Source organism: Parasteatoda tepidariorum, chromosome 2 (assembly GCF_043381705.1).
Source record: "Parasteatoda tepidariorum isolate YZ-2023 chromosome 2, CAS_Ptep_4.0, whole genome shotgun sequence".
NCBI classification, from domain to species: Eukaryota; Metazoa; Arthropoda; class Arachnida; order Araneae; family Theridiidae; genus Parasteatoda; species Parasteatoda tepidariorum.
Genome location: NC_092205.1, coordinates 88058680 through 88085148, shown reverse-complemented (window position 1 = coordinate 88085148; position 26469 = coordinate 88058680). Strand labels below are relative to the sequence as shown.

The 26469-nt window shown below is 26.8% G+C and overlaps 1 protein-coding gene across 3 annotated transcripts in view; it reads right to left on the bottom strand.

Annotated features, from left to right (window-relative positions):
* LOC107438157 (secretory 5) overlaps positions 1-26469 on the bottom strand; it is a 42350-nt gene that overhangs the window by 11651 nt on the left and 4230 nt on the right. For 2 of the 3 annotated variants that reach the window (XM_043044961.2, XM_043044963.2), the window contains exons 3-21: positions 25886-26062; positions 23042-23159; positions 19920-19963; positions 19775-19844; positions 18420-18544; positions 18262-18339; positions 17124-17269; positions 15720-15801; positions 15291-15393; positions 12881-12993; positions 12172-12335; positions 10662-10712; positions 10410-10573; positions 8027-8148; positions 6226-6299; positions 5770-5853; positions 4043-4158; positions 1764-1836; positions 29-145 (exon numbers count right to left, since the gene is read on the bottom strand). In XM_043044961.2, the coding sequence (XP_042900895.1) occupies positions 29-145; positions 1764-1836; positions 4043-4158; positions 5770-5853; positions 6226-6299; positions 8027-8148; positions 10410-10573; positions 10662-10712; positions 12172-12335; positions 12881-12993; positions 15291-15393; positions 15720-15801; positions 17124-17269; positions 18262-18339; positions 18420-18544; positions 19775-19844; positions 19920-19963; positions 23042-23159; positions 25886-26062 (2021 nt within the window). The remainder of the gene's footprint in view (positions 1-28; positions 146-1763; positions 1837-4042; positions 4159-5769; positions 5854-6225; positions 6300-8026; positions 8149-10409; positions 10574-10661; positions 10713-12171; positions 12336-12880; positions 12994-15290; positions 15394-15719; positions 15802-17123; positions 17270-18261; positions 18340-18419; positions 18545-19774; positions 19845-19919; positions 19964-23041; positions 23160-25885; positions 26063-26469) is intronic. The other variant, XM_043044964.2, reaches the window with a different exon arrangement.

The following is a 26469-nucleotide window of genomic DNA, read 5'->3' as shown; positions in this document are numbered from 1 at the left end:
TATATTAAGGAAGTCTAAGAATAAATACCTTTATAACTAGTTGCATGTCAGGGTATCCATACTTAATGAAACTATCCTGCAATCTGGGAATGATATTCTTTACAGTATAAGTACAATTGCTCAATATTATAAGACATTTTGCATCCTAAAAAGAAATTTAAAAAAAAAAAGCAGAGTCAATCAAAAATCAAAATTCACAAATTAAGAAAGATTTTATCTTCCTAATTATTTGTCATCAAAGCTGCCATAAGTCAAAAAAATTTATATCATAATTGTTTTCGATACAAAATGTTATAAGCTCTTTTCTACTGCTGAAGTTACCCAGGGTTGCTACTCAAATTACAAAGTCAGTACTCAGGGTTGCCGGGTTTTTAATACTATTTTTTTTAATATACATATATTTTTTAAATATTTTATTTTGATCATTTTTGTTCCTTCTTCTCTTTTCATTGATTTTTTTCATGCTTTCTCTATGGTTTTATAACTTTATACACACACACTTTTTTGTTTGAAAGAAACACAAAAATGTAAGGGAACAAATTATATCTGAAATAACTCTAAGAACTAATTATAAAAAGTGTTGAAATGCATAAACATATATTAATGTATTAGGAATTTTGGTATTAAAAAATGGTGAGTCAAACATGGGGGTGTGCTTTTTAAAATTGTGCTTTTTTAAAATTTTTGATCTAATTTAAAATATATTAGAATATTAAAAATACTTTTACCCTATAACTTTACAATAAAAATCACTCCTTTAAAGGTTACTATTTTCTCTAACAAAAACAAAACAATAAATTAAAAAAAGCATTATAATTACACTAATTGAAATGATAGGTATAACCAAAACTGTTATACTGTGCATCTTCATATTTATTGATTTCAAACTTTAAAAAAAAAAAAAAAAAATAAAAATATNAAAAAAAAAAAAAAAATAAAAAAAAAAAAAAAAAATTAAAAAAAATAAATAAAAAAAAAACAGAGTAAAGAAAGAGTTGAAGCAATAAAATAGCTAAAAGAAAATATATGTAGTTATTTGAACCTTATTTCTTCTTAAAAGTGTAATATAAAAAGTCTAAACTAGAATTTTAAATTGATAGAATAAAAATAATAAATAATATATAGAAAAAATTCTGAAATCAGGGAAGTTCAAAAGATAATTCGCTCTAGAACTGATGTTCTTTCTTTCATTTTTTGAACACCATAATTTTTAAAGAACAGGATAAAAACATTTTATATTTTAATAAAATATGACTATGAGTGGGGATTCTGTTACAAATTCAGAAATTCATAACACTGATATTAGAAGGGGGGTAAATTCCATTTTAAAAATTAGATTTTTTGGCAACCTAAATCCATAACTTTCCATGATTTTTTTTAAAAAATATAGTTAAAATCATGACATTTTTTGACAAATTTTGTTCAATACCGAAATCCATGACTTTCCATGATTTTTCATGACTATCAAGTTGAGCAGGGGTATTTGTATTAACAGGGTATCTACCCTGTTAATACAAATACCCCTATTTTTAAATTATTTACTATTTAAATTATTTATTATTTAAATTATTTTATTTACTATTATTTATCCTAATTTTTAAAAAAAGAGGTGTTTTTTAAATGATTACTTCAAAATCATTTGGTGATTATGTTACGTCTTTTCTGACACATAGCTTAACACTTAGAAAAATAGATAGTGCCAACCCTTGTATGATTTATTTGTTTAAAAACCACTCCGATTTTTAAATAGCAGAAACACTTACATCAGAAGGAACTTCATTGTCCTCATCCATAAACATATTTTGATTGAATGACCTCTGCAAAAGTAACCTAGATCTGGGTAAAACAAAAAGTGTTAATTATACTGATTAACAACTTAAATCACTTTTTAAATAAAAAAAGAAAGAAATTTTATGCGAAATCATTTGCTACCCAGATTCTACTTGCTACCTAAATTGTTAAACAATAGAATAAAATGTTGATAAATTTTGCATGGATAGTTTTCAAGCTGAATAAAATAGCCTAAAACAATGATAGGCTATTTAACATCGAGCAAAGCATCATAATCAATTCTTTGCAATGTAAAAAATAAATTGGCAATAAAACAGATGGTCCCACTTACAGCTCAGTTATCGATTTTTCCTTTAACTTCAACTAAAGATGCATTGAATATTCAGTCACTATTTGGTATTCGGCCCTTCTGCCGAATATTCAGCAAAGTAATATTTGGAAAATTATTTTTAGATAAAGTATTTTTGAGGAAAACTTTCAGAGATTGAATAAAGAAAAATCTAAAATCCTATTCCTTACTACCCGTTATTAGAAATAGTTTTTACACATATTTGTTAAGTACTAAAACTTGTTAATTTATGTTCTCGAAGACACATGGAAAAGTGAAATTTAAAGAATTAGAACTAGATTACTTTATACTGAAACATGAATTTTTACAGGCGTTTTTTTCCTTCTTTAACTATATTCAGGCAAGTCAATTTCATCGCTCTTTCAAAATATTATATTCTAAAAATGGAAAAAAATTTATTTTGTTTCATTTTTGCTAGTTGGTCTGTTTTAACTAAAGCGAAACATGTTAACGGAGCAGTCTCATAGACTTTATTCTTTAATTGTCACTTTTTTCTTGAAGGGTAAAACAGATAACTAGTAACATAGAATACTGTCATTCTCAATGCTAAAGTTATATTTCAGAACTAAGAACATTTTTTTTCTATCTATCTTTTGATTTTTTTATCATTTTATCAACATTTTTATTATGACAGCATTTTTTAAATAACGTTTCTAATGAACGTTATTCTTTTAAGGTCACTTTTTTCTGTACTAATATAATATACTATAATACAGCAGGATGAAAAAGTTAAATTAAGATTTTCAACGTTAAATCTATCGTTTAAAAATTAAGAACAATTTTTCTTTCTTTAGTTTCTATCCAACTTTTTCTTTTTCAAAAAACTTTATTTTTTATTATGAAGCTGCAATTAAAAGGGTCCCCATTAGATTTTAATCTTCAATTTTTTCTTACTCCAATTTGAAAACTGAAATGTTTAGCTTTAAAATTTTGACTCAAAACTTAAGATAATTTTTTTTTGTGTTTAGCTTTTGTATATAATCTTAGTTTTTTATAGGCGTTTTTATAATAGCACAGCATTTTTAAAATTGTTTCTCATAGACATTATATTTTAAAGTTTTATGGATAATTTTTTTCGAGAAAATATTGTTTTAGCATTGAAGTTTTTTTTCCAAGAATTAAGAGGATATTTTTTTCTTTTATTTCTTTCTATATTCAACTTAAGTTTTTTTTAATAGCTATTTGACAGTTTTTTTTATCTTAAATGTTTTTAAGCATCATAATATCTAATTATCTTTATTATCCTAACATTTGGATTAATGATATTTTTACTGTTTTTTAATAATGATAAAATTTTTTTCCATGTAAAAAAATTATATTTATTAATGATTCTTCTGAAAAAATGTTGCTATTCAGCCCATTTTATTGGCCGAGTACCGAATATTCAGTCAAATCACTATTCATTACATCCCTAATTTCAAAAAAAAATCCAATGTTTAAAATTTTTTTTTCATTGAAGATTTTAGTATTTCAAAACGAAATCTGTAAAACATTACACAGTTTGAGCAGTTAAGTTGAAAAAATTTATGTTCACAAAATTTTGCTTTAAAATCTACCAAAAACTTTATATGAATTTGTGATTAAAATTAAAAGAGTTAAAATTACAGAATGAAGTTTACTTTGACTTTATTTTATTTTACCATCATCAATAAAATAATCTGAAAAATAACAGAAAGTTTACAGACAAAATTTGGTGAGTAAATTATAAGTAAATTAAGAACATGTAAAAAACATTCATTAGTAACAGATATGTGAATACTTGTTACAATTTATGAAACAATAGATCGTTAATTAATTTAAACAGTGATTGCCAGCTTGGCTGATGGCAAGTCAGACCTGCATATGTTTTTAGACCCAGCAGTCTCTGATGCTAAGTAATGAGTAGCAATAGCAAGAGCTTACCGATCATCTTTACTCTTGATTTCCTGCACCATTTTTTCCAAAGAAATAGCAAATGCTTGAAGCATACTTTGAGAAGATTGTTTCACAGCTCCTTGAACATTTAACTGAAGAAATATCTGTCAAAAATAAACATGGTATAATTTATTCAGACAAAATTAGTGTATTACAAAAATAGTCTTTTATTAAAAAAATTTATAATAAATAAAAATTTAATTCAGTAGTTTTGAATCTACAAAAAAATAAATAAAAAATTATTTCAGCCTTGCTAACAATACAGAATTGAGATTAAAAATAAAATGAGACATATAGGTAAAAAATGGGGGGGGGGAGTTTTTCTAGTGTTTAATCCACTTTAAAATGCAATAATTAGAAGCTTCCATTACCATTTCAAGTGGCACAGTGTAAACTTTGGTAATTTAAGAATAGTCCATTTTCGGAGAAGGCACATTAAATGAAGAAAATTTAACATATTAAACTCTTTAGCAGTTGCATGTAAAAAATTTGAATTTGGAGTTTCAATTTTTCTTAAAAGGAAAATCAACTAATCCCATATAACCCTCCAACCATTATCCCCCAGGAAAAAAAAGAAACAGAATTTTCTTTGTTATACACTCTTTTTCTCATTGAATACACAAAAAAGCCATCCCATAACTGTAGCCGCCATAACCGTAGAAAAGCAAAATGTCTGAGATTTTTTATAATAAGCAAAAAATAAAAATAACAAAAAGTAATAAAAAAATTTAAAAAATTTTTAAATTTATGTAAATAACTTCCTACCTTAAAAAGATAAAAATAAATTAATCTACTTTTTAAGGAAAAAAAAAACAGATTGAAAGCTTGATTTGACAATTTTTAAAAACGTTAAATAAAAAAAATTTAAAACACTTTCTGATTTGCCTTCCCAGTAAATTCTTGATAGTTTATTTTAACAAGAACAAAACTAAGTCTGGATTTTTATGCGGATAACGATTCTCTCGAGATCGCATCTCTGTGAGGGATGCGTCATATTGCCAGCTTTAACCTGGGCAACATACAGAAGGTATTAGTTTTCTAGCAACTGACTTTTTTGTATTGATCCTATCAAAGGAATGAAAAACTTCTGTTTTGAATTGAAACATTACTGGAAAGTTTACTAATTTATCATGAATTTAAGATATCATGGGTTTTATTAAGGCAGTGCTTTGTACATGTTTCATTAAAATATTGTTAAACCTCTTTTTTTAGTTAAGCTTCAAAACATTAAAAAAAATCTAAAAAGGAATTAAAAAGATAAATTAAATATGCTTAAACTAGAAAATCTTTGACAAGAGGAAAGTTTTGAGAGCTGTATGCAAACTGTACACAGGTTCTCAGATTAATATAGTACTTCTTAAGTAAAAAGTCTGAGAAAATACTTTGGTGGCCTGAGGTACTGAGATTGGATGCAAAAGCCTGAGACCCAGGCCTAAAGCCTGAGATTTGGCAGGTCTGCACCAGCTTTAACTTCAATAGACAATGTAACCATTGCTCATAAGTTTAATAAATAAGTAAAAGTTGCATTTGTGAGAAATAAACTTTAAAATATGCTCATTTGAGTAATCTATGGTTATTTAAAAAGTTTAAAATCATAAAAATTTTATTTAAAAAAAAAAACTTTTTTTCATGTTAAATTAACTAAGAGAGTCTCCTTAAAAAAATATTTCTTTGTAATAAGCCACATACAGAGAAATACAGCAAGACACACTTACATCATTTTCTTTTGGTCCATGTTGTAGTACATTTTCACGCACCAGTTGCAGTGTTTCTACAACCCTATTCTCAAAGAGCAAAGGCTAAGAGAAAAGAAACATTACTATAACTCATTTCAACAGCATTTAGCTTTTCAAGCACGATGATGTAATATAGTGAATCTTACAATATAAATAATAAAATTGTTAAATTTAATTTACTAACGTTAACAACCACTCAAAATTACAATAACTTTATATACATAACAGCATAGGTGTTATACACAACTGCAAAAATTTTACAGTTAATATTTTTCATATTTTTACAAGAAATCACCAAAAATATTTTAAAACTTTCATAAATAAAATAAAAACATTATACTTAATAAGATTTTAACAAGTCACACTAATTTCTCAATATTAAGATAATCACTACTCGTTCATGTTTTAAAATTGATTTATACATTTGAGGCTCACCAATTGTGTTGTCCCTCCATTTGTATCATCAATTTCAACAATCCAAGTTTCACGTTCATTCAAATGTTGAATATCTGTAAAGTAATTCATATAAAAATTACATGAAGCAAAATTATTGTCTGTTTGGTTTATATAATTAGATTTTAATTCTTGCAGAAAATAAATAAGAGATAAAGGTGAGAATTTTATTAGTATTTTTGGATTAAAAAATTTTCTTTATAAATAATTTTATTTCCAGACCGATGATAAAGAGTTGAAATCTATGCAAAAAAAATTGTATTTCTAACATTTAATTCCATTAATTCATTGCATATTTAAAGTCATTTAATGCGATCTAAGAGAGCTTTAATTTTAAGTGAACTTAAAACATAAATATGAGTACAGTTAGAACAAGCTAAACAATTAAATTGAAATTTTTAACTATTTCTTACAATCCTTTCAAAATAGTTTCAGATTCAAAATTCCAACGATAAAAAACAACTTTTATCTACAGCTATATAAAATAAGTAGCAAACAAAATTTTAGGTAATGCAATTATTCCCAAACAAGAAAACTCTCTTTTTGCACTATTTTCTTACATATATCTATAAGTAGTAAAAGCAAAACGAAAATGTTTATCCCATTTAATCAGAATTTAATATTAGTAACATGATTCCTTAAATTATGTTTTGTCCATCAAATAATCATACTCGAATTATTGTTAAAAATTTTATGTATTAGTTACAAATGAATGATTAGGGCTTCCATTCATAATCTGAAATAACTCCCAAAACATAATATGTATCATAAAGACTGGGGCAAAGCAATAAGGCACATGGCTTCAATAAGCTCTTGAAAAAAGTTGCTATGTACACTATAATCATACAGAAACAAGCTTACAATAACTCGATCAATCCTTGGTCGTAAAAAAATGCTAGTTTCACAAATTTCTTCTTATCAAACCCTAAACAAAAATGCATCACACTCTTTACTCCAGTGTATTGCTATAAAAATTAATTTTCCCCACTTAAAATTAGTATTTAAAAAACTTATAAACAAAAAATTTCTGATAAAAATGTTGAGGGAATAAAAAGATCTTTTTTGGATGAAAATCACTGTCCTCACTGGTTAGTAGAGTATCAGGATTATGAAAGGAGTATGTAATAGTTAATTCATAAATGGGATCTGTCCGTAATGCTCACTTAACAAGTCGAGCAGTCGTAAAGAGATAGTTAACTGTATATATACACTTACACACTTTTGTGAAGACTGCTCATCACAAAAATGTGTAGGTGTATCTATGACCTCATGGAGTCATGATCCTATGAAGTTTAATGTGCTTATTGAGAATGTTTTCCACTTTCAAAATCGATAATACAAGATAGATCACACTACCCAATTTGAGTTTAAGAAAATGATTAGAACTTTTTTTTAAAAAAGAAACTTCATAAAAAAACGTAATTAAACATTTAGAAAAGCGTACAGTGAAGGTATTGTAAGTAAATTTTTTTAAGGGGATTTAACACTGAAATTAGCTTATATTTTGCGTTTAATTAATTTTATGCTTAACAATAAATGATACATTTAATGAAAATTAAATGATACATTTCTTCCACTAAATCTGTCATCTTTGTTCAAATTACTATGCTGTGCTTAAGAAGAACTTTAAGTTTTTAGTATTTTATATGGAATGAACAAAAAATTTCTATTACAATATGTATTAAAATTTCAAACTCAAAAAATAATCATTGTATTGTTGCTAAAATTTCAGTAATAAAAAATTTTAATACATATTTCTCCATAAGAATAAAATTAAGCCAACCATGGGAAGCTTGTTGGAATAGAGTTTTCATTGCATGCACTTTCAAGTCAAATATTAACATCTGAATCGAGTTGAGCATATCATCTGGCATTTCCAGTTTTAACAGAGCAGAGTAGCAATTCCTAAATCAGAGAAAAAGTGTCTCTAGAATATATTATTACATAATTAGATAAGAGAATTTCAGTTAAACTGGGTAAACAATAATTTTAATTAGACTTTCAAACATTTTGTTTAAAAATATTGTAAACATAAATAGAATTTTGTAACTACTAGTAATAGAGCATTATGTCAAAAAGAAGAGAGCATAATTTTTTACGCTATCTATGAAAGCAAAATATGAATAAAGCTCATATTCATCCTGTTTTGTTTTATTCAACAGTTTAATTTATCTTTATTTCATGCATAATAGATTTATATGCATTTATTTCAATAAAAGGCAAACAATTAAATTTTGCCAGTCTAACAGATATTAGACATTTATATAACACATGGTGCGTAGTATTTTTAAAAAGTGCTTAAAGGTGCTTATTTTCGATTTTTGTTATTTATTTCGTTATTTTACAATGGCTAATATAATCAAGAAAAGAGGTTTTTTTGTCCAAAATCAGTTGTTTTATCATAACCATGGTCTTTGAAAATTATTTTGCATTTTGTTAATGGATATAGTGCTTAAAAATATTTTTGGAGTGCTTAAAAAGTACTTAAAATGTGCTTATTTTCTGTTGAAAGATTTGGCGATGCACCCTGTAACAGGCATTTAGTCTAGCAGAGATTTAAGAAAATGACCAAACAGTTTATTTCTAGTTGGTAGTTTATAGTTTCGAAGAACAGTGATGATAGGCATAATACAATAAAGACAATACACATCACAAGAGATAACAGCTTTCATGTACATTTTATTTTTCAGACTAATCAACGAAAGACCCTTATTAACTCTTTCCAACCTACAGATTTTGTAACAAATTTAATTAAAGAAAAAGACAATGAGAGAAAGATAGACATTTTCTAATTTTTTAGTTGCCAAATTGACAGAAGTATTTAGCAGAAATGTAAAAGCTAAACTTTCCATAAATGCATATATGAACAAATATTAGGGTTAGGTTACATCTATTTTAAGAATATGCTAAAAATGCTGCAGAACATGTTAAAGACATTGAATTAAAAATGGTAAAATATATATACAGGGTGTATCATAATCACAACTCTTGTTTCATATTTTACACTTTTTGTCAAAAATGAAGTCAAAATTGTATATACATTTGGGATCATTAATTAAAATTTGAATGAGAAGAAAACCGAAGACATTAATGAATCACAATGGAAGCAGAAAGCAAAAAAATATTAAAGGAAGTTTGATTAGTCACCTATCATCTCCTCTCAGTTTTGAGCAACAAAATTGTTTTTGATATTTTTAATTTCCTCTCTCCTTAATAATTTGTCAAACTTTTTTTTAAAACTTTTAGTTTTTCTCTTCTAAATATTAACTTGAGAGCTATGCAATTTTGTTTATTTAAATTTTTGGCAAAGCTTCCTGAAATATATATTAAGAATTATGAATATGGAACACCACATCATCTCTCTAGAAATTTCAGCAGTATTTTTTTTTTTTTTTTTTAGAAAAAAATAAATTTTTTTTATGACACTAAATTTTGAACGTAGAATGTCTATTGAAAATTCTATACAATATTTAATCTGCATGGGATGCTGCATATTGTTTCCATAAGAGTGAGTCTATATGTATAATTTATATATAATAATGAATGAAAACGAGTGATAAATAAGATGTATTTTAACATGAAAAAACATATATGATTGATCTTTTTTCCCTTTGGGGATTATCTGCAGAATTTGCTTAGTCAAATGTAATGATCTGATTTTATAAATTCAATGAGAGATAGGCATTTCTATAATTTAAATAATTAATTTCCAAAAAATCTAATTAATGAATGTAGCACTAAGTGCCTAATTTATCATAAGGCCTGTGAGGCCCAGGCCTAGGGCTCCTAAATGTCACAAATAATTTTTTTCTTCTATTTTTCCTTAAAAATTGTGTATTAGAATTAAGAGTTAACAAAGATTGAAATCGATATATAAGCTTGAATTTACTAATATAACATAATTTATTTATATTATAAATAATTTAGAAGCACTTCATTATTAAACAACAGATAATTTTTTTTTAAAGTAACAACCTGGGGGGGGCTGACAANGGGAGTGACAATTCTGTGCCTAGATCCTCCGCATTTCTACATCTGGCCCTGGTAACAATGCTCAAATTGTTGAGCAAATGTAAAAAAAATCCAACTACACAGGCACTTATGTATAAAACTATGAGTTTAAAACTTTTAAAGACTACATAAACCATCATTGACTATTACAGTACCTGATGCAACGTAAGCAATGTGGTAGCCAGGGAGTGAGATTTTCAGTTTTAGGCCAAGATCCCAAAGCTTGAAGTTGTTGCACTGAGAGGGCATGGAGGCTATCAGGAAGAATCCCCATACGGATAAGGCAACACACTTTCTGAGATACCTCCAGAACCATATTCTAAGCAAATAGTTACACCATAAAAATATAGTAAATATCAATTTCATGAAAGCAAATATTAAAAATTTTAATGTTTAATTTTACATACTTTGAATTGAATATTCTTTGGAAGACCCACTTTATCAGAAGCATCAGAATTCTAAAACATTAAAGTCTAGGTGAGATAATATTGCTGGATATTTATATGAATACATAATCAAGGTACATAGTCAAATTTTACAACAAAAAATAAGCACTTTTCAAAGCACTATATACAATAACAAAATGCGAAATAATTCTCAAAGAATTTGCATGATCATGATAAAATAACTAGTTTCCGACAAAGAAATCTTTTTTTGATTATATTATTCACCATAAAAAGATCGAGATTTTTCGGGTCGATTTCAGAGGGGGGAATGAAACCTGAAATTGAGAATATCTTGCAAAATTCTGCAGAGGTGTACAAGAGACGGTAAGAGCAATACTGTCACCGAACCGAGCTCATTAGACCCACATGCGGATACGCAAGTATTTAGTTAAACATGTAAAATGATTGGCGCTTCCATACGCTACAGACCGACTGTACGCCGAAATGCATTGTGCTTGAATGAATTGTGAAAGCGTTGAATAAAACAATGTGAAAACCACACTTTTGTATAATGCGTGACGAAAATCGACATGGTAAAGAAAATAATCTCAATTTCGAAAAGGGAAAATTAAGCACTATTTAAAAACATCCAATAAAAAAAGCATCTTTAAGGGCTTTCAAAATACGAGATTCGAAAATAAGTACCTTTAAGCACTTTTCAAAAAACGCTATGCACCATGTTTTCTTCATATAAATGAGCTTAAAATGCCTTTCTTTTCCGCAATTAAGATATAAAACTTTATATATATTACCAATTTGCCAGAAACTCTCAAAGGTCACTGTTTATTTTGTAACAAAAGAGTTGTAATGTTTGGGTGTATATCTAGATCTCAGGCATTATTTATACAGTTGCAGTTATCTTCGAACCAAAGATAGGAAAATGTATAAGTTTGCTTTCTTTGAAACACAATGGCAGCCAGAGTGACAAATCAACGGGGATAAGAGGAAACCAGAGATCAAAATATTCTAAAAGAACTCATAACAATTCCACCACGTGAGTTAGGTACAGGTGAAAAAAGGTACCAGTAGTGTGGCCGGTTAAGGGCTGCCACTCTTAAAAAACTGTGAGTAGCTGTCTGTCAAATGATACAGCCCAGAAAAACAGACAAAATGGATTCTGTTTGAATGATATGTGCAGATGATCAATTGTGACATTTAATACAATTTCAGCCATAAATTAAAAGATGATTTTATACCAAACTGATTCCTCTGCTTCAAAAGAAAAGTTGACAGTTAATTTTGATGAATTAAACAGTATTTTGAAGAATTTAAATAATAAAGCTTGGGTTCCAATAGGCACAACAAGTACGTGTCCTCTCAGATCAATAACAATACTTATATTGTATAAGTTTATAAAAACAAAAGAGTATAAGTTTATAAAAACAAAAGAGTATAAGTTCATAAAAACAAAAAAGTATAAGTTTATAAAAACAAAAGAATAATTTTCACGAATAAAATTTAAACATATAACCTCTCTAATATGCAGTTGCCCTCCAAGATATGCTTGTCCAAGTTTCCACAAATTTGGGAAGTGCTCACTAAATCTTTCTGTAATTTCAACTATGAATTTGACTAACTGTGGCATATCCAGCTGAGACAGACTATTTCCTGCTTCCCGCTTTTCATGAGAGGAAGCTGAAAAATATTTTGAGTTTTTGCATATTAAAAATTAGTAATCAAAGAAAACAATAATGAGATGTACAAATTATACTGGAATTTAAGCAATTAAAAAAATATTAAGAGAATCATTCCTTCAATAACATTAGATTAATGAAAAAAAATGAATTAGAAATAAATAAAGAAGGTTTTTTTATCCCTTCAATTAAATAGTATCTCAATCTAATTGACTGTGAATATTAAAAGAAAATTGGAACATTTTTAAAATTGGACATATTATTTATACTAGTCAAAACATGCTTCGTATATTTAGGTCTGTATGTCTATTTATCTGTATATTTAGGTCTGTTTAGTTAAAACAAAAGTAATCTTTAAATCAGTTTGTGAGATACAGGAAAAATCAAAATTTACTTCTGCATCAATCTCATAACTTGAAAATACTAAATCTTGTTCAATGATACAATATTGAAAAGAAAAAACATTGTATTAAATATTTTCAGAACTATTAAATTTTAACACATGAATATTAAGTATGAAAAGGGAAATCTAAGAAATCACTGTACCTAATGTAATGTGAGTATCTTTCAACTCATTCAGAACATTCAGGAGCCACATCTTAGTGTGAATGACACACTGCCAAGCAGGATCGTTGGGCGTCTCTAAATTCACTAAAAATCTGGAAATAATTGGTGATAATGTTTTGCTTTACAGATGCATTATAAACATATTAATTTCTGATAATTTGTAAAAAATAGTAATATGCAAATTATAAATCCGAACATTGAGTTTTTGTACTTTTACTTATCACTTTAAAACTGAAAATGTTAATAAAGTATAACCATGCCTTAAATAATTAATATATATATATACCCGGCGACGGCTGGTCGATATCGGGCTAGCACTGACCACTGTGCTGACGTGAAATATCCTCGGTGGTAGACGGATCATGGGCTAGAGTCCCCTTNAACGGTGTGTGAGTTGCAATATAAATGAAAAATGCATAGTAAATTTGAATGCTTGCTATTATTCACTATACATTAATTTTTTCTTTTTATACCTGAAAAAAAAAATTTCGTAAAATAAGAGTGTATTTTTTAAAAAAAAATGAATATAACATGAACTCGAAAAATGAATGAAGATGAAAAAAACCTGCAAAAAAAGTTATATCACGTTTCACATTTTATTTCCCTTTAAATCTTTGTTCTATTCCTTTTGATTTGTGACAATTTATCAACATTATTATTTTTTATACGTGGAAATATCGAAATGATAATGTTTTTCATCCAGAATCAGCATAATGTATCTCTATTTTGTAAGACTATGACGTATGTTGTCATAAAACCGATGAAGTTCTTAAGAGAAAATTGAAAGAGCTATCACTCAATTAAAACACCCTACAGTTTTTTTCCCTGTAAGAATTAGTGCTATTACCTGGTATATCTTACACTGATGTTTTTGTAGGTTTGCCCGGTATGCCTTACATTGATGTTTTTCTTTTCTACTTAAGTGCCATTGCCTGACCTACAATACACTGATTTCTTAATGTTAAGTTTTTACGCTCGATCTGATAGTTCGGAGATATCGTACCAATGCCAGAAATTGCTTCAATAACATTACCGCTACTGAACAAAACTCTTTGCCCATATTAGTTTCTGCAAAGTGGCGCTGTTGTCAAAAGTCGGCAGAATTGCAACAAGGATATTTTACCAAAGATCAGTGTTATAGTCACTGCCTTTGTTTCATATATGCTTAATAATGTGTGTAGATAATAAAATTTTGATATATATATACATATATAATACAAAAATTATAAAAAATATTTTTGTATTAATAATAGCATTGAAACTCTTTCGTTTTCATAAAATGTCTTGGTTAAAGAATAGGTGTAGAGTTATTCTATTTTGGGACTTCAAGGCTGAAAACATACCAATGAATTACAAATTAGATTTATATTTCAAAGGAGGAGTTATTTTAAAATCTTTCCTTCTTTCACTTCCATATAAGGAAGTATTAAGTGATTTTGGATGATATGTAGGGATACAAGGAATGCACACGACTGGCCTTTTTACCCCTTTTGGTTGCAGTATTTAATGCAAGAACAACAGTTTTTGCATGACTTTTGCTGTATGATGTTTTCCATGTAAGCTGTACCAGAATTATCCAGAGTGTTGTCCACCCCCCTCCAGAGTGGAGAGTAGGTGTGAACTGCTACAGTCACCAGCCTACCTTTAAATAAAACTTGTGAAGAATTATTTGGTTCATGACGTAATTATTTGAGCAAAAAACAACCCAAGATAACAGGGATGTAGCCCTGATATTATATATATAATTCGTTCCATCATTGCTCATCTTGAAACCATCAACTTCCTGATTCAATGGTGCTTGAGAGTCGTGAAGGGGAACTCCAGAGTTCTATTTTCCTTGACTTATAATGTTTTTTTAAGAAATTGTATTCAGTCTTTGTCTTGCAACGTTGTGTGTAGACAGCTTTCTGCTACTAATGTCGCTGGTATACTTTTTTTTTTATTAAATTTAATTTTAAAAGTTTAATTTGTTAAGTTTAATTGCTAATTTGTTAAGTTTAATTGCTAATTATTGTCTTTTTCCTCCCTTGCCCTAAAAATCACTATATAGATAAAATAGCTTTAATTTATTTTTTTTGCATCCAACATAATTTTGATGTCTTTTTGCAAAAGTTTAAAATTGAAAAGTAGAAAAAGTTTTCAAAAATGCAATATTTCATTTTTAACAAATATTTTGAAATAATATTTTTCTCACTACAGAATATTTTTTCTTCAATAAAATAGAATAAAGATATTTTTTGCGGTAATAATATTTTATACAACTTAGTTTTAATAGAATATTTTTGGCAGTACTTTTGCACTTTTTAAGCAATGTAGATACAAAAATACAGCAATTGTGTTTATTTTACCAAAATATATAAAACTATAGCTATAGTCAAGTCATTCTTACTTTACTAATCGCTTTTGCTCTTCAACAGTTGAAGGCTGGTCCTTTAATTTTTCTAGCAACATTGCTCGAAAATGTTCAATTCTCTGTTCCACCTCTGAATAAACTAAAATACAAACAATATGATTTATAAGAATAATTAGATTATTATTTGAAATTAATAAGATTAAAATTAATAAAACAAGTATAAAGTATACAAATTTGCACAAAACTGAGATGTACTGGCAGTATCAAGGTAATGTGGTTATAAAGATAAAGAAAGAATTCATAAAGAGTGTAATGATTATTGACATTAAAAATGAAACAAACTTTTTAATTATCCAAAAAAATATCATTTAAACAAAATATAATAAAATAATGCATTAGAAAAATAGATTAGACATAAACAAACATGTCATCAATTTGAAAATACTCAAATTATCAGAATAATACCTTTTTTAAACACTGCAACTTCTGTATCATGAAACAAGGATTTAGCTCTAGCATAGTCATTAATTACCATCTCATAATCTCCCTAAAAATAACAGAATATTTGGCCTTAATTTTTTTCATTAAATTATATGCTAATTAACCATAAAAAATCTCTTTTAAAATAATTAATTCTAAAAACTACAGTACTCTGTTATATAAAAGAAAAAGAATTATGAAGAAAGAATGTTATTAACTTTTTCATTACAACACTAATATTATTTCAGAAATAGAAACTTTTTAAAAACTAATATTCCATCTGAAGACATGATAATGAAAAGATGAAACAAGAACTTGATTTAAGTTCTAGATTTTCAAGGATATTAACAAAAAAGTTCAAAAACCAATTTGAAATTTAATTTCAATATTTTTTTTATTTGAAGAAGATAAGGACTTAAGCAGTACTAATTTAAATTTCCCAAGAGTATTTGGTAAATTTAACAAAAAATCTGAATTTAAACAAAACATTTTGATACAAAAATAAGATAACAAAAGAATGAACAAAATTTCAAGTAAAATACTAGATTGAAGGCAGAATTATAAACTTCCAAGGTAGGAAGAAAAAAGAAATAAAGAAACAATATACGAATATCATTTTTTGAAATAAAACATTATAATAATAAAAATTTTATTTAATTTTTGTACAATTTAATTCTTATACAATTTAAATTTTAAATTGAAAATAATCATTAATAAAAAACAAAACAAAGAAACAAATTATTAAAAAATTTAAGTAAATTTTATTTTTGGTAAAGTAAAAAGTTAAATTACTATAGAAATTTCAGTTTATTTTAAAAGCCTTCTTTTCTTCTTCAAAAAAAAAATATGAGTTTATACATTTAGTTTTTTTAACTTTTAATTCTTCCTTTAAAAAAAAAAACATTTTTTTTTTTTTAAACAAAAACTTTGGATTAAATTTTCTAGAAAAATAAGAGTGAAAGAAAAGATGGAGAAAGAAATACAAGAACTTGTTTGTATTTAGCTTATTTTGAGAAAAAAAGCAATACTCTTTTTATCTACTCCAATTTTTTTTATAATATCAACCAATTTATGTATAAGCTTTAAAGGAAACATAGTTTCTCAAAATCCATAGGCATTATAAGTTCAAATGAAAATAATAATTCTGTAACAGTAAACTGTTTGACAATACATTTTATATTTTATTAAATTTGTAAAATGGGATGCTATTAATGGTGAAGTTAAATTTAAATTCTTAACCATTTTTTTAAAAATAAAAAAAGTAATGGTGCCCTTTTATTCTATAACTGAAATTAAAAAGTTACAAATTAACAAGCAGTAAATAACTGATGAAAAAATAAATTTTTTAAAGATTAAAGTTTGAAGAGCAATATAAACGTATGGATTTACCTTCCTGATGTTTTTCTCAATGTTGGCAGGCAAGTTAAATAGAAATCTGAACCTCTGTAAAACACTCAAAGCGTTTCTTGTAGAGTCAGCCTTTTCTTTACGAGATAACATTTCTTCAAAAAGATCAAAAGCTTCCTCTTTTGCTTCTAAAATCATATAATTTAAAATCTTAATAAAAACTTTTTTATTAACGGTTTATATAAACCCACCCTTTTAAAGAAAGATAAACACATACATATTTAATAAAAGTAGACACATAAGTAAACATACCAATTTAAGATGTATTAATTGTTATGAATGTACATATACTGATGATTTTTGATAAATTGAAGTAAAAGATACGAAAATTAAATGGATATCATTTTGAAACATCACATTTTGAGAATTGTTAATTCTTTTTTTTTTCTCCCAAAAATAAAATTTTCTACTAAGCATAATATTATGGGGGAAAAAATATATTATATCTTAATTTAAACTAAATACAGAATATTCTTTGACACCCCTTTTAATAAATCTTTAAAGCAATCATGTTTTGTTTTTTTTTTTCAATATTCTCATGATAACTAAAGTTTATTAATACAATAGTTCAATATAATCAAACTAATAACAAGCAATTTAGTTATAAAAATAAATTTTAAGTGTGTAAACCCTGCAACATAAGCAATTTAAATGCGTGTTACGAATTGTAAGATTTAGGCAATTGGAAGTTGTGAATAAAAAATAAAAGTAAGGCATAACTTTTGCATCCTGTTATCAAAGTATACACTTTAAATAATTCAGAGAATAAAAAAATAAAGATACTAAGGCATAAATTTTGTTTCCTGTTATCAAAGTTAGACACTTTGAAACAATTCTGAGGATAAAAAATAAGCTTAAAGCATTAATTTTTCCTTTTATCAGAGTATAAATTTTCAAATAATTCAGAGGATAAAAAATAAAGGTATGGCATAACTTATGTTTCCTATTATTAAAGTATACAATCAAATAATTAAATAAAATGTCACTTTCAAACATGCATCCATTTAGATCTTCAATGATTTCAAAGAAAAAAATATTACTTTAATGCTTTACTTTTGAGAGAAATCAGTTTATCTCTTTAATAAACTCTATAGTATAAACAGCATTAAAAAAGAATTACTTTGTATAGCCTGATCTGCGGGTACAGCAAGATTATTACCCAAAGCTTGAACATCTTTTTCTAAGCCAGACTTTAAATCTGAAAATAAAGAGTTAGAGATATACATATTTGATGAAACTTTATAATATGAAGTATGTTTTAATAATATATAAACTCACTATCAAGAGCATCTAAACAGGACATAACAGAGCTAACATTAGATTTCATAAATGCCAAAGGACCTTCATCGTGAGTTTCAACTTTTCTTCGTAAGAATGCAAGTCCGGTTTTTAAATCGTCAAAGCTATTCAAAAATATGTAAATATAACTAACTTGAAATAAAAAATTACAGGCAATAAGATATAATTTTTAAATAGGATCCCAAAGGGTTTCAGTTTTTGTCTGTAAAAATATAATTCTAGAATTCAAAACTTTCGAAAAATGTGTTTAAAAACAACTTTAAATAACAAAAGGAAATTACGTAATGAAAACATTTTGAATATAATCAAGGGGGCTTCATGAATGCTGAACAATCTTCATCATAAGTTGCAACTTTTTTTTCTTCTTTTTTTCATAAAAATGCAAGTTTAATATTTAAATCTCTAAAGCTATTTAAAAATATGTATATGACAATTTTTAAAAACATTTAAACTAAAGGGATTTAACCCTTGGCACGAATGGGACATTGGTGTCCCTTATATAGTTTTCTGATGCTCTACCTAGAAGCAAAAATATTTTTTGGTTCCTTTAAATTATTAAAAAACAGTCTAATGGTTACTAAAAAAATCTGTTAGAATTATATTCATACTAAAATATAAAATCCAAAAAAGTAGCATGATAAAAAAAATAAAGAATAAAAATTTCATACAGATTCACAAATTTATTTTGTAAATTAAAAAAATTTATATGATAAATAACTGTTTCTCTTAGATGTAAATAACTGCAAATTTGAAAAATTACTGTTTAGAAGATTTTATCTCTAATGCAGAAAAAGAACACAACTGTTTCATGCTGTATTTCATAACCATAAATTATTAAAATGCGAAATAAAATATTTTTTACCTATTTTGACCTTAATTAAAACAAAATAATGAAAAAAGCATGAAAAATATGTTTAATAAAAACTCGGCATCAAGGGTGAATAAATGTCAAAAAACCTTCAAGTCTTTTGAAAAATTTGTTAAATTCGAAACCACCAGTTCTTAGTTATACCCTACTTTAGAAAAAAAGGCTGTTTTGCTGCCAAATGTTTATACCAGAGCATGTGCACTAGAAAGAGCACCAGAGTATGTGCTCTGTTTTGTTAGAGCTAAATAATTATGTGTTAACTAACAGAGGTTACTGCGTTGTTACTCTCCAAAGGAAACTCACACAATAGAAAATTCTGTAATCAAAAATACCTCCACATTTCTAGCTCCTAAACCAGAAGTAATAACTGAAAATATTTTTAGCATTTTTTTTAAAATTCAAATTTTAAAAAAAGAAAAAACTTAAATATAGAAAAAAAGTACAGAAGAAAAAAAAAGATCTGTACCGAGCACCATGATGATTCTCTAAAAGATACCAAGTTGGTTCAAAGTTATGAGACAATATGTTGCCAGACCCTAAAATAGAAAAATTAATTTAGTAGATCATTTGCAAAAATCATTTCAGTTAATTAGAAATGGAAAAAAACTAACCTTCTGGAAATATTTCTTGCAAATCATCAACAGGAAATCTCTCCCTGTTTTCAGAATAAAAAAATAATTTACATATTAACATAGTTTTAAAAACATTTACATATAGTTTTAAAACATTCACATATACATAGATTTATGTAAAACACAAAACTGATGTTAATCTTAGACATTAACTGCTTTATCATACTTTAGTGTTTTAGTTTTAGAATTAAAATAGTTATTAATGATATTCACAATTTTACAGTAAGAGAAGCACAATTTTTTCTGGAAATGTGCTGTAGAACCTTTTAGAGGTAAAACAAACACAACTTTCTTTACTTTATATGATAATAATTTCCTGACCTGCTAACGTAATATGAATATTAATTTGTCTCATAAAAAACTTAAATTGAGAGGCAAGTTCTGCAAATTATATACATAATATGCACAAAGCATAATATTTGTTTTAGAAATAAAAAAAAATTCAAAGTTTTTAAAAAATTATTTTTTTAATGAATTTATAGCAGCTCTTTAACTTTAAAATAAATCTTTGGAAACTATGTTTGTTATGAATATATTCTGGTTTAAATAAAGATAAAATGATAACAATAAAAATAACAATTAATAAAAATAACTATTAATAAAAATATTTCATAAATTTCTTAAAAAATAATAATGAAAGGGAATGTTTGAAGATAAAAATCATTTGAAACATTAAATAAGCACCATCACATTTTGTTGTATTGATGTTACAATTTAAGTATTTTGTAAAAGTTATTTGAAATTTATTAGATGTATAATATGTAAGTTGTTCCAATTAGTTGTGACCACAAGGTAGGCATGTATACTGATCATTAGATTACCCATATTAAGTCTCCAAGCCACAGACTGTTAATCACGATTTTATAACTTTAATATCAAAAACATCTTTTCATAAAAAATTAGATATTTTGGTTTAAGAATGGCTGATTACGCATAACAAGATAATTTATTCATACGACCCTCAGACGTTATTGCCAACAGACTTTTTTACTTTAAAAGCATAATACAGTTAGTTTAAAGGGCCGTTCAAAAAGTACGTACACAAAAAGGGAGAAATTTTAACCCCCCCTTCGTACATTACCGTACATAAGGTCTTACCCCCCTCCTTTAGAGTACGTACATTTTATTAGTCTACTCCCCCCCCTTTAGAGTACGTACATTTTATTAGTCTACCCCCCCTTAGAGTACGTACATCTTATTAGTCTACCCCCCCCCCTTTTCATAAAAATTAAAACAATTATGTTTTAAATAAAATTAAATATTTATTGAAGGAGTGTGTAGGAAAAAGTCAAATTTAAATTTGGTGTATGATTATAATGTACGAACTTTGTATAATACCTTCCCCCTCCCCATCGTACAAAACCGTACAAAATAGCAAATCCCCTCCCCCCCTTCGGGATGTACGTACTTTTTGAACAGCCCCTAAGCATTATTTCAAATTACAGTCAATTTAAGCGCAATTTCAAATTACAATTAATTATAAGCACAATTAGTTCCATTAAGAAATAAATAGGTCAAACATACAAAAAAACTAATGATTATTTAGAGCAAAAAATTTAATAAACTAAATAATTTTTAATTCATTGTTCTGGAAATTTACCAAAAAAGGACCTCTTTCAAAAATACAAGCAGTGCTTCACTTACAACCCAAAAATTTGAAGATATATATACAAAACAAAAACTGTCCTATACAAAAATTTTCATTTTTAAGAAAATTAAGAGTCAACATAACAACTAATAAGTTAATCTAATGAAGAATAAAAATCAAATCCATTTTTTAAAATCGGAAAATTTAATTTGAACCGGATAATTAAATTTAAATAGACTTTGTGCTAAGTCAGTAAATATATGACTCATTAAACCAATAATATAAAATCTAAGAAATGATTTCATTGAAATGCTTGTTATGCNCTCATAAAAAACTTAAATTGAAAGGCAAGTTCTACAAATTATATACATAATATGCACAAAGCATAAAATTTGTTTTAGAAATAAAAAATATTTTAAAGTTTTTAAAAACTTATTTTTTGTAATGAATTTATAACAGCTCTTTAACTTTAAAATAAATCTTTGGAAACTGTGTTTGTTATGAATATATTCTGGTTTAAATAAAGATAAAATGATAACAATAAAAATAATTCATAAATTTCTTAAAAAATAATAATGAAAGGGAATGTTTGAAGATAAAAATCATTTGAAACATTGAATCTGCACCATCACATTTTGGAGTATTGATGTTACAATTTAAGTATTTTGTAAAAGTTATTTGAAATTTATTAGATGTATAATATGTAGGTTGTTCCAATTAGCTGTGGCCACAAGGTAGGCATGTATACTGATCATTAGATTACCCATATTAAGTCACTAAGTCACAGACTGTTAATCACAATTTTATAACTTTATCAAAAACATCTTTTCATAAAAAATTAGATTTTTTGGTTTAAGAATGGCTGATTAAGCATAACAAGATAAATTATTTATGACCCTCAGACGTTATTGCCAACAGACTTTTTTACTTTATAAGCACAATACAGTTAATTGAAACTCGGTTTCAAATTACAGTTAATTTGAGCGGAATTTCAAATTACAATTAATTATAAGCACAATTAGTTCCATAAAGAAATAAATAGGTCAAACATGCAAAAAAGCTAGTGATTATTTAGAGCAAAAAATGTAGTAAACTAAATAATTTTTAATTCATTGTTCTGGAAATTTACCAAAAAAGGACCTCTTTCAAAAATACAAGCAGTGCTTCACTTACAACCCAAAAATTTGAAGATATATATACAAAACAAAAACTGTCCTATACAAAAATTGTCATTTTTAAGAAAATTAAGAGTCAACATAACAACTAAGTTAATCTAATGAAGAATAAAAATCAAATCCATTTTTTAAAATCGGAAAATTTAATTTGAACTGGATAATTAAATTTAAATAGACTTTGCGCTAAGTCAGTAAATATATGACTTATTAAACCAATAATATAAAATCTAAGAAATGATTTCATTGAAATGCTTGTTATGCAAATAAACTAAATTTTTTTAATTGTTTATATTTTAATAGATTAAAAGTTACAGGCATATAGGGTATATTTTTCTTACACGCTAGATTCATCTGAGAGACGAAGAGGATCATCAGGGTATAATTGAGAAGGTGAAGTTGGCCTGTTCTTTCCAAACCATGATTCATCAACCCAAACAGCTGATTCATCAGTAAGACCTAAAGCATTTAAGAAACTACATTAAAGACTTGACATAGTACAGAAACAGTGATGAAGTTTTCATATTGTTAATGCAGACAAATTTATTGCATCATAGTTTTAACAGTAAGAAACACAATAAAATATTGGATCACTTGGAGACTTTTTATTGAAATTAAGCAAAAATTCCTTCATTGTAGGAAGCAACCACCAATCAATAAACCAATGTACTATTCAAACATTAATACAGCTACTTAATATTAAATTTGAGGAAATATCATACGCTTTCAATTACAGAAAAACATTAAATAAGTACAGTAAAAAAATATAATGAAAGTATACTTTAATACTAAATATTATGGTAAATTTAGTATTAAAGTAAATTTTGCATTTGGTTAAATTTAATCAAACATGAAAATTATACTTCAAACATAAAATTATACATAAAAGCAATACAGATTTCATAGTGACATCTGTATAAATTGATCAATAATATTCAAGCATTTATTTAACACAAGACTTATCATTATAAAAAATACCATGCGTAGATTAATATTTCTCCCATAAAATTAAATGTGTTGTTAAGGTCAAAATAAATCTAAAAAATGAATTAAAAAGAGTAATTTAAACCATCTTAAAACCTATAATCAGTTTTTAAAACAAAAAGAAAATTATGTCTTACAAATAGGGCAACAGGGACGAAGGGTATAGGTTGCTCATAATATGTAACCTCCTCAATATTTCAGAAACCTCCACAATATGTAACCTCCTCAATATATCGAAAGAGCTTTAATGAAGCATTATTGATTTAAATTTAACTAAATTTAAAACAAGAAAAGAAATAAAAGTAATTAGCCTGCCTTTTTTCAGATCTTTAGCAGTTAGAAGAAAAAAATTTCATTTTTTTCTGCTTAAAATTTAGAGAAGTATTATGAATTTTTTTTTAAATTTTGTCTCTTCTAAAGGAAAAAAATAAAAAGCCTGTAGCGTGCATTAAATACGTTAAAAAACTCTAGTTTTCTATTTTGTGAATATGCAAACAAGAAAAAGTATACAAATATTGGTTGTTTGAGGTTTCCCTGCTTTTTTGAAATTATGCTAATTCTCTTATATAATGCCCCTTTTGAAACAAGATGAATTATAAAATATTTTTATAAAAAAACATTCTTAAATTATGTATTTTCCATCATTATTTATAACTCAATCTCTAAAAAGTTTTACACATTTTTGGATTACTTCCCTACACAGATTTTGAGTAAATGGATTGATGGATTTTGAGACTTTGCAGGATCGAAATATTGAAGCTTATTTTCATCTTGTTCCTCGATTGCACAGCAATTTTGTGTGGATCATGGTCTTCACTAGAATAAATTTCCATTTTGACCTATCTGATGCCCTTGTTTTCCAGTTCTTAATTTTAAGTACTATTTTAAAATCTTGTTCAAGGCAATCAATATACAGTAAAACCTCGCTACAACAATATTTTGCGGACCAAATAAGAATATTGTTGTAGAGGGATATATTGTTATATCGAGGGCCCACATAATTCTGGGACGCAATAAGATTTTTTGAAATTTAATGTTATATATTCATTAACTATAAATATATTTNTCTGATCGTAGAATTTGCGCTAGCTCATGAAAACACCAGGTGTAGTTTAAATCAGGGATTAAGTGACAGTGATGAACGATGACCAATGGTCAGTATACATTTTTTTCTCCTCCTCAATTTCAATAAACGTGCTCCACCCACCTTCTACAGAAACAGTACCTTCTCAGGGTCGCGGGTGTTACTGTGATGTGTGTGGTCATTTATGACTCATGATGTTACAATGGTGATTTCTTAAGAACTGAGGGAGGCAATTCTAAAACATGAAGCTCTTAGGGTGGTCTAAGTACCTCAACAGTGGGGGAATGAAATTTGAATACAAAAGCCATTCTCTGATGTGCAAAGAAATAACAGTGGGGTGAAAGATCATAACCAGCAGTGACTCTTTTATCAGAAAAGATGAAAAAAATGGTAAAAGATGACAAAAAGGCATTTTACATTATTTGAAAACCAATAAAAAAAAAAGAAAATAATGTTAAATTTGGAAAAAAATCGTTTTACAGAGGTTTACTGCTTCAGAGAATATCGATATATTGAGAGGAAGATAACATTAATCCATATGCAAGTTTGGCGGGACCACGGAACATTATCGTAATAGAGGGAGTTATTGTTGTATCGGATATCGTAGTAGCGAGAGTTCACTGTATAATAGTTTTGGTCTTCCTCAAGCTTGTACATCATATGGTTAGACATAATAATTTTTTTAACATTTCTATTTCCTTCCATTATGATGAGGTGTACTGCCCACTTTAATCTTTGAATATTGAAGCTTTTACTTTACAAACGCAACAAACAGAAATTCATTGCATCACATTTAAAAAACAAATGTGATGTCATTATGAAAATCAATGATGAAAATAATTTACCTAAAAAATCTAATGCAATTGTTTATGAAAGAATACAAAATACAATTTAAAAGACAATAATAAAAACCATTATTATTATTTTTTTACTTTGATGATTATAAAGCAAACTTAGATAATTTTAAAGTTGATGTTGGGCCAAGTCAGAAGGGAATAACACTGATAAGGGGAAAAAATGTTGGATGGTAATTAGGTTATCAAACATTTTTACTGAAGAAGGACAAAACAAAAAGATTCAGAAAGATAAAAAGAAACAAAAGGGAATATATACTTACCAATGCATCTGACTAATACTTTAAATTGAACTGTGCAGGTTCCTTTACCACCAGATTTGGTGGTAACTATAACATCACCAAACTGTGCAACTCGAGCAGCTCCACACCGAGCAACAATTTTGCTAGGTGAATGCCATTCTGCATACATTAAACATTCTATGCCACAAATGGTCAGACCTAATTACATAAATTGTAGATAAAGGATGAAAACAAAGGTAGAGAATGTGACATACATTTCAATAACACAAATATTTTGGGATTCACAATAAAACTGAGTGGATTTTTACAAGGAACCATGATTCAGGCGGATTTCAAAAGGAATTAAGATTGGTTTTTATAAGGATTGGGATATTAAGGATTAGGATATTAGGTAGTGGTTATAAATAAGGATTTTATATTAGGGTTGTCCTTTGAAGGCTTTTATAACTGTTGTAATTTCAACAACAAAAAAAAAGAAACATTAGGATGTTTCATCATTAGGATGCTAACGTAAAAGTTCTTAAAAATGCCCCTAAAAAACATCAAAAATTATCTTAAATAAAAAATGCCCTAATTTTCTAAAACATGTTTTATATTGGCTTTCT